The sequence below is a fragment of the Bidens hawaiensis genome, unplaced genomic scaffold (genome assembly GCF_021521415.1).
Source record: "Bidens hawaiensis isolate Kalapana, Puna unplaced genomic scaffold, B.hawaiensis_p1.1 tig00014257_1, whole genome shotgun sequence".
Lineage (NCBI taxonomy): Eukaryota > Viridiplantae > Streptophyta > Magnoliopsida > Asterales > Asteraceae > Bidens > Bidens hawaiensis.
The window spans coordinates 45,090-54,722 of NW_027492228.1; the positions used below are offsets into that span (position 1 = coordinate 45,090).

The 9,633-nt window shown below is 39.8% G+C and overlaps 1 protein-coding gene across 1 annotated transcript; it reads left to right on the forward strand.

Moving 5' to 3' along the window:
- The first annotated feature begins 4,445 nt into the window (after positions 1-4,445).
- Positions 4,446-4,778, forward strand: LOC143546162 (uncharacterized). The gene has a single exon (XM_077037881.1). It carries the CDS (start codon positions 4,446-4,448, stop codon positions 4,776-4,778), a length of 333 nt encoding a protein of 110 aa, XP_076893996.1.
- The last annotated feature ends 4,855 nt before the right edge of the window (positions 4,779-9,633 follow it).

Below are 9,633 nucleotides of genomic sequence, written 5' to 3' on the forward strand. Positions count from 1 at the left end.
GCGTTACTTCGCGTAACACGAAGCACTGCCATCTTGTTCATTCGCATAGCGCGAATGACTAGTAAACCGCCTTTGAATATTCTTGTCCTTCACGTAGCCCGAAGAATCCTTTCGCGTCATGCGAAATAGATCTATAGGTCTGGTGAGTTGACAACTATACTTTCTACGTGTCACCACGTGGTGACATGTGGCCTATGACGTGCTGTCACGTGTCAGTAAATGGCACGATTACTTCGTGGCTACTTCGCGCAGCGTAAAGTGTTGTGTCCAAGTCCTTTGTGTCGCGCGAAGGAAATTAAAATTTCAGATTTTTCATTTTTAGTTTCTACATTTCTAAACTTGACATATTTGGTTCAAAATTTTAAGGATGTTAGAGTTAGCGATGGCAAGAATGACATAAGAGAAGAGGAGCATCTATAGGTTTGAAAGACAAGTGATTTATATTGTTGTATTATTATTAACGTATTCACAGACAGTCCGTATTGAATCGTTTTTATAAAATTATGGGTTGAACCGCAAAGGTATGTAAAACGACAAACCAACCTCATTTGATTGGTTGTATATACGAGAGATAATAAAATGATTTAGTTAGGATGTTCTGGACTAGTTTTTAACGTGTTTTTATTATTTAATTAATTACCCGTTAAACTTAAGATGACAAGAAGTATTTTTTTTCACAAGGCCCAAGTAATCGTATACTTTTGCATATTTTTAAGGAGTGGTTTAGTAATTAATGAAGAGTGTATTTCAAAAGTGTGTGCATTTTTTAGGTCCCGCAGTAGAAAATTGATGACACCTCCTAGTGAATCTCATATGATGAAATTAGTGGTTGACATTAATAAGCAGGATGGAGTGGCTAATCCTTCACAAAAATAATTGGTGTCAGATGTTAAGGCCTCAATACACGACTCGTAATAAGTAGTGTTAAAGCGGGTTTGAACCTTAATGCAATTGCTAAGTCAAAGTCAATATTTAAAAACTTTTTAAATAATGACTAAGCAATGATGATAAGAGAGATCAAAATGACTGTACTTGTAACTAGCAACGAAGGTGGTGGTTACTTTGGCAAGTTAAATGTCAAGTGAAATAGCTTGAAAATGGGTATGCAAGCAAGTAATAAGAGATTGTTGTTCCCTTGAGTGTTAAGATGACATATGGACAAAAAATATGTGATCCGATCATCCGATTGCCATTAATCACGGTGGGAGACTACAACCTGATAAAGCATGTCTTCGAATTTGATTTGTCAATGTTGTAAGCTCAACGTGCTTTATTGAAGCCGTAAGTTTAACATTGTTTTTCGAAGCTATAAGTTCTTCGTGGGCTGTTAAAGATAGAAGGTTCGATAGTGGACAAGGAGTTTCCAAAGTAAAGGATTTTATTTCGGGTGTTGTCGTAGATGAGTAGCAATGCTCGTGAACATGCATGCTTTTGTGCTTGGAAAATGTGGTAGGTAAAATGTTACGATGCCCAAATTATTCGTATTTTCTTAATCACGTGGATTCATAGTCGTGCTTCTCTGGTCCCACTAGTTAAGAGTTATGACCACTCATCATGAGTCCATGCCGTTATATGATAGATCCAGTGACTCATATCAATAAGTGAGAATGCAGAGTCAAGAGTTTAATCATGTGACATTTAGCTTATTAGTCCATAAGAATTGTATAAAACCACTTTTCATTGTGTTGCATATAAGTTGGGCGACATATATTACTTAATACTTACATAAACTCGAAGTATTTTAGGTCATTTAATTAGGTAACAATGCATAAGAAATTTACTGAACTATTCAAGTTATTTTCATCTTATTCAAAAAAATCTATTGAAACTACTTCGTTACAGGGATAGCCAACTCAGGGTTTGAGAGCAGAAAGCAATGCTAGCCTCGTCACAAAGAGTTCTCGTGACCTTGCTATATCGTAAGAACGAGTATCGGTAAATCTAGATATATTATGCACATTATATCATGATTAAACGATAGATTTAATATGTAAATGGTTAGCTAATGTTATATTATTTGCCGTACATAAAAAGAGTGTCATTAAAAGTAGAGGACTATTGTTACTTATCTCAACTAGGCTTATCGTTGCTATTTCTAACGGGATATTGTAGCAAGTATAAGTAATAGATTTTAGGTTGTCACCATTTTACACAAATTAGCGTACGCTACATTTACACACACCACCTGCCAAATAATACTGTAGCAAATAATTTTGGTCCTGATACGATTACTCATTGTCTTAAATCCGATTAATGACTAACACATACTACAGTGTTACAGACTTTTAGACATCACACTCGTTATACAAGGCGTCAGCCGTCGGGGCCCATATAATAAAGATCCCAACACACCAACGATCTATGATATCGAATAAACTTAACATAGGTTTCAAGACGGACCTACGCCATCACACGTTATAGAACATCCAAGTAGGCAAGTATATTGTATGTTGATATAACGTTTAATATATATAAATCCCGTGTACATTTTATTAAATATTTTATTAGTTTTGTTTGGTTTCATGTAAGATTTGTATAGTACTAACATGTTTTTACTTTTTAGGTTCTGGGTTTTAATTGTGGTGAAAAGAGGACAAAAAAAGAAGCGAAAACGAGCTGAACCAGAGAACCGAACCATTAGGAAATGAACCGGACCAAACCAGAACCAAACTGGCCAGCCTAGACCGGCACCCCTTGTGTTGCCGGAGATCCGCGCGACGGGGAGTTGAAGGCTCGCCGCGCAGCATATTAGGCTCAGTTCCAGAATGTTCTAACTTGTTTTTAGGGTTTTGGCTTTTTATTTCCTATATAAAGACCCCTAATTTCAACCTTAAACATATCCTGAAGTTGTTATCCGATTTTCTGGAGTTCCAAGGTCTAGGATTGCATCTATTGGCGACTTTGGAGTTGAAGAATCATTCGGTGGTGTGTGTATTGGTTGAAGACGAATAACACGGATTTTATCTTCTGTTTTCTTTCATTTTCTTTTATATCCGCCATGAATTCTTATTTGTTTGTTTTGTTTAAACTTAAGATGTTAGGCTAAATTGCATGAAATACTTAGGCTTATGACGAACCTACTTTGATGTTTTGATTTAACTCGGGATTATTTATTGTTATGGTTTTTATAATTTAGTAAAAGATTTAATTATATTAAATTGATATATGGGGATGCTTAGGATTGTTTGATGAGTTTTATTCCATAGTTTTCTTGATTATTGTTTGTCATATGATAGGTTGTTATTAGGTTAATTACTTCGTGTTCTTGATTATTTTATGATTGATTTCGTGATAAGATCATAGGAATAATATTGTCAAATAAACCTAAGTGTGTTGCTAACCTAAAATTTGTAAAGTGCTAGGTTATAGATAGATCTGTATTATTTAATCTTACCAGATTTAGTTCTTCGTAAGGAGTCCGTCTATGACTGATTATTTATTATTGTCTATTAAATTAATTAAATATATTAAATTGCCTTTGATTTCCGCGCTGTAAGGTAGGATTTCATATAAAGGAACTAGGTCATAATTAATTAGGTAACCGTAAGGGAACTTGATTTTTAATACTGGTGTGCGTTAAAACTTATTAGAAACCCATAGGTGTCTTCTTGAAAAGGGTTAGGGGTCCTGCTCGGGGTGTCTATTTTATGATTCCAATCCATAACTAAATATTTTCCCGGTTAATTCATAACTGAAATTTAGGGGATTCTAGCCTAGGTAGTTTTCTCATCATCATCTTATTTAACAAACTTTTTCTTTCGTTTAATTTACTTGTTTTCTTAATTAGTATTTAATAATAGTCTTAAATTAGAATTTTAATCAAACCCCCCCCAAACAAATATAAATTGATAAGTCGTGTCTGTAGTTGAGTCTAATTAGATAATAAACGTAATTTAGAGAGTCTCGTGGGTTCGATATCCGGACTTACTTAGCTTTTATTGAGTCGATCGGCTCACTTGCCGGTTAGTAGTTTAGTTGAGTTTTAGAGAGTATAGAGTATTACCTAATGTTTATTTTTAGTTAATTTAGTTAATAATTATTAAACTACTTTTAGCACATCAAGTTTTTGACGCAGTTGCCGGAGACTCTTGGCAATTGCGTTATTAGCTTTGATTTGGAACTACTACGTGCTACTTGTTTTGCTTTACATTTTTTTTGAGTCGTAGAAGTCTAATTAAGTCTAGTTTATTTTTAAATTGTTAGTTTATTTTTATTATTTTTTGAATCGTTTTATTAGAATCTACTTACTCGGTCTTGTGCGTTTTGTAGGTATATGCCACATCTTTGTTTGCAAGAACCGTCGTTGGATTCTTTGGATCTACTCAGTTGAAGTCCGAGGCAAGTTCGTCATCGTCAGAAAAGCAACCGATCACCATAGATACTTCACCAAAGTCATCACCCGCAAGTTCACCACCACCGAGTCCCGAATCATCCCAGTTAATCAAATGGCCGAAAATAACTGCACCGTGTACCAGCAAGCTTTTGAAAGGTTCCATGGAGATCACTCACCTATTATCACTCCCGAGATTGATAACCCTAACACATGGCAGATTCCATCCTACATCATGGCCAACATCACCCAACAACACAAATTCCATGGCCGTGAAGATGAAGATGCACGGGCACACATCAATCGTCTTACTCGTGTGTTCAAAACGTTCAATTTGCAAGGTGCTAATGAGGATGCAATCTTCCTTCACTTGTTCCCGTTTTCACTTTCAGGCCGTGCCGCCACTTGGCTCGATTCGCAACCTGCTGGAGCATTTACAACCTGGTAGGCGCTTCGCAACGCATTCATCAAGAAGTACTTTCCACCTGCTAAAGCTTCTCTCCTTTGTGATCAGATCCATTCCTTTCACATGGAGCCGGATGAGCCATATTACCAAGCTTGGGAGTGTTTTCAGAATCTGCTTTCCTGTTGTTCACAACATGGGCTCACACCTTGGGCCCTTGTTGAGAAGTTTTACATTGGCTTACTTATGAGGCTCAAGTGAGGTTTGACACAGCTGCTGGGGGTAATTTGATGGACAAGAAGAATGTGACCGAGTGTAATGAGATGTTTGAAATTTTTGCGCAATTAGAGTACGCAAAGATGCCACGAGTCGGGAATTCCAATCCTGTCACCAGTACACCCACATCTGCTCGAGGTATGCACCAGGTTAATCTGGATACTGGTGTGGCTGCTGCTTTGGAGAATCTTACCCTAGAGGTAAAACAGTTAAAGGCTAAAGTGGATAAGTGTGAGCTATATAGGGGTGGTCATGGTACGTTGGAGTTCATGTTGATGAACAATCAAGATGTTGATTTTTTGGCTGGTCAGAACAGGTTCCCTAATGCTTACAACAACAACAAACAAAGCTGGAACAACTACAAGAATCAGAACCAGAATCAAGGGCAAGGTAACTCGAATTGGCGCCTGGCCGGTGGACCACCTGGTTTCCAAGCTACCTATAACCGAAATCAAGGTCAGTATAACAGTGAAGGTTCGAATGGTCAAAGTTCAAATAATGGGCAAGATCTGAGTAAGAGGTTGGAAGAGATGATGTAGCAAATCCTTAATAGATATCAAGTTACTCAAAAGGCCCTTGCCGATCATGATCTGCTTTTGAAGAATCAACATTCGTCTTTACTTGACATGCAAAGGTCCATTGGCGATATTGCTCGACGATTGGATGAGAGACCCCCGGGACAGTTTTCAGGTTCTACTCAGCAGAATCCGGCCGCTCAACTAAAGACGATTACTACTCGTAGCGGCAGGGTTTTGGGTCCCGAGGTAAGAAGAGGAGAGGTTGAAGCTGAAGATGAGGAGGTGATGGATGAAGAGATCGACATGGAAGTGGCGGGCAAAGTTTAGAACACCGCACCGGTTGCACCGCAGGTAGAGGCGAATCCGGTTGAAACCCGGCCATCACTTGTGATTGATCACTCTCGACGTATCCCGCTTGCTTAAAACATCAAAAAAACACGAGGGAGTATGGGCACTTTCTTTATATGTTCCGATAGTTGAAGATTAATCTCCCGTTCATTGAAGCCCTCCAACACATGCCGAAGTACGCGAAGTTTTTGAATAACCTGCTAAAAATGAAGGATAGGTTAGGGGAGGCTTCATCGATTCCCCTTATGGGAGATTGTTCGGCGGTAGTGTTGAACCGCGTACCAGAGAAGTTTTCGGATCCGGTTGTGTTTACGATTCCTTGTTTGTTTGGTAGTGACGCGATGAGCCATGCATTGGCGGATTTGGGGGCGAGTAATAATTTGATGCAGTATTCTTTATACGAGAAGTTGGAGTTGGGCGAGCTTACACCGACTCGCATGTCGTTGTCATTGGCCGATCGTTCGGTTAAGTAACCGTGGGGTTTTATCGGGAATTTGTTAGTAAAAGTTGATAAGTTTGTGTTCCCGGTGGATTTTGTGGTGCTCGACATGGAGGCTGACGAGAGGGTCCCCATCATTCTTGGTCGTCCATTTTTACGTACCACAAAGGCGCTTATCGATGTGTATGATGGGAATATCACACCTCGGGTTGGTGATGAGAATGTTACTTATGATGTCGCGAGATCGATGAAGCATTTGGGTGATCAAGATGATTTCAGTGGTCCATGCCACTTGGTTTATTTTATTAACTCTTTTATTGCAGGTGTGGATAACTGCTTTGACTATATCTGTGGTGCGGATCTCGTGGGAAGTAATGGTTTGGTAGATTGCGATGATTTGGGTGAGGTTGAGTCATGTGAGAACGATTTGATTTGTGATAAGTTGGTTGAGATTTCGGGTTTGCCCGAGATTATAGAGGTGAATGAGATTAGTTGTGAGAGTGTGGCGGGTTCTGTGGGGAAACCCGCCCCGTTGGAGTCGAAATTACTCACGTCACATTTGGAGTATGCGTATCTCGATAAGGGCTCGAACTTGCCCGTTATTATATCATCCAAATTGATGGAAGAAGAGAAGTCGAAGTTGATAGACGTGTTGAAGTTGCATAAGGGGGCGATTGCATGGAGACTTTCCGATATTCAAGGTATTAGCCCCGCTTATTGCACACACCGGATTTTAATGGAGGATGAGTACAAACCAGTAGTGCAACCACAAAGATGTCTTAATCCGAATATGCAAGAGGTGATGAAGAAGGAGGTATTGAAGTTTATGGATGCCGGGATGATCTACCCGATTTCCGATTCTCCATGGGTGAGCCCGACCCAAATTTTTCCGAAGAAAGGAGGTATGACTGTAGTGACGAACGAGAAGAATGAACTTATCCCTTTGCGTATGGTTACCGGTTGGTGTGTGTGTATTGACTATCAGAGGTTGAATGATGCCACCCGAAAGGACCACTTCCCATTACCGTTTATTGATAAGATGTTGGAGTGTTTAGCAGGTCAGCAGTTTTATTGTTTTCTTGACGGTTTTTCGGGATATTTTCAAATTCCCATTGCACCGGAAGACCAAGAGAAGACAACTTTTACATGTCCCTATGGCATGTTTGCGTACCGTCGCATGCCGTTTGGACTATGTAACGCTCCGGCTACCTTTCATTGTTGTATGGTGTCCATCTTTCAGAATATGATAGAGACGTCCATGGAGGTGTTTATGGTCGATTTTTTGGTTTATGGAAATTCTTTTGATCAATGTTTGGTTAATATTGAGAAGATGTTGAAGAGGTGTATTGAAACGAAATTGATGTTAAATTGGGAGAAATGCCATTTTATGGTGACGGAAGGGATCGTCGGGCAAAGATTGATACTATAAGTAGACTTCCTCCACCGAAAAATGTGAAAGCAATTAGGAGTTTCTTGGGTCTTGCGGAATTCTATCAACGATTTATCAAATATTTTTCCAAAATTACTCGCCCGATGACCGACTCCTCGAGAAATATGTGCCGTTTATTTTTGATAATGAGTGTTTGAAGGCGTTCACGTATTTGAAAGAGAAGCTCGTGAGTGCTCCCATTCTTTGTTCTCCCGGTTGGAGCTTGCCGTTTGAGCTCATGTGTGATGCCAGCGATTATGCGGTTGGAGCGGTTTTGGGGTAAAAACAAGATAAACATTTTCACCCCATATATTATGCTAGCAAGACGTTGAACGATGCTCAAGAGAACTACACCACCACCGAGAAGGAACTTTTAGCCGTTGTGTTTGAATTTGACAAGTTCCGCTCGTATCTTGTACTTTCGAAGACCACCGTTTTTACCGATCATGCGGTCTTGCATTTCCTCTTTCAGAAGAAAGACGCGAAGCCTCATATTATACAGTGGATTCTTCTACTTTCCGAGTTTGACATCGAGATCAAAGATAAGAGGGGTGTGGAGAATGTAACGGCCGTTAATCTATCCTGTTTAGAAGATCCGAAGAGAGAAGAGTTGCGTGAGGAAGAGATTGGAGATACATTCCCTCATGAGTCGATTGATTTTGTTGCGGCTGAGAAGTAAGGTATGCCATGGTTCACTGATTTTGCTAATTATTTGGCTAATGGATTTGTGTTGGAGGGTATGACTACGCAACAAAAGAGGAAGTTCTTCCAGGATGTGCATAGGTATGTGTGGGATGACCCGTTTTTGTTTAAGATTGGTGGTGATCGGATTTTGAGAAGATGTGTGACGAAAGAGGAAGGTTGGGATATTCTCAAGTATGTTCATGAAGGGTTGACTGGAAATCATCATGGCGCGCATGCTACCGTGCAGAAGGTGTTTGATAGTGGGTTCTATTAGCCGACGGTTGTTAATGATGCTGAGGAGTTTGTGAAGCTTTGTGATGCGTGCTAAAGAACAGGTAATATTTCGTCCAAGAATGAGATGCCTCAAAACCCCATACAAATTCTGGAAATCTTCGATGTTTGAGGCATCGACTTCATGGGGCTGTTTCCCACATCAAACGGTAATAAGTATATATTGGTAGCAATTGATTATGTGTCGAAGTGGGTAGAAGCCTAAGCATTGGCTACAAATGATGCACGAGTTGTTGTGAGGTTCCTCAAGAAGTTGTTTACTCGTTTCGGTACTCCAAGAGCTATTATTAGTGATTGGGGCACCCATTTTTGTAATACCGTCATAGAGAAAGCGTTGGCTCTTTATGGGGTTACTCATCATACCTCTACTGCCTATCACCCTCAAACGAACGATTAAGTCGATAATGCAAATCGAGGGGTGAAGAGGATTTTGGAGAAGACGGTTGGGGTTAGTTGAAAAGATTGGTCGGAGAAGTTAGATGATGCATTGTGGGCATTCCGAACCGCGTACAAGATTCCGTTGGGTACTACACCGTTTATGCTTATTTATGATAAGTCTTGTCATCTTCCGGTTGAATTAGAGCATCATGCTTATTGGGCATTGAAGACGGTGAATGTCGATTTTACCGAGGCCGCGAGGAAAATGTACTTTTAGATTCATGAGTTGGAGGAGCTTCGGGATGCGGCATATTCTTGATCATTGAACATCAAAGAAAAGACGAAATCTCTACATGATCGACGGTTGAAAGGCGGCAAGGAGTTCAAGAAAGGTGATAAGGTATTTAACTCTCGTTTAAAGTTGTTTGCAGGAAAGTTGAGATCAAAGTGGATGGGACCGTACTTTGTGCAAGAAGTTTTCCCGTATGGAGTGGTGGAGTTGGAGAATCTGGATAATGGAACATCGTGGAAAGTGAA

Excerpts from the sequence above, each read along its gene's own strand:
- LOC143546162 (XM_077037881.1), top strand. The coding sequence starts at position 4,446 with ATGGCCGAAAATAACTGCACCGTGTACCAGCAAGCTTTTGAAAGGTTC.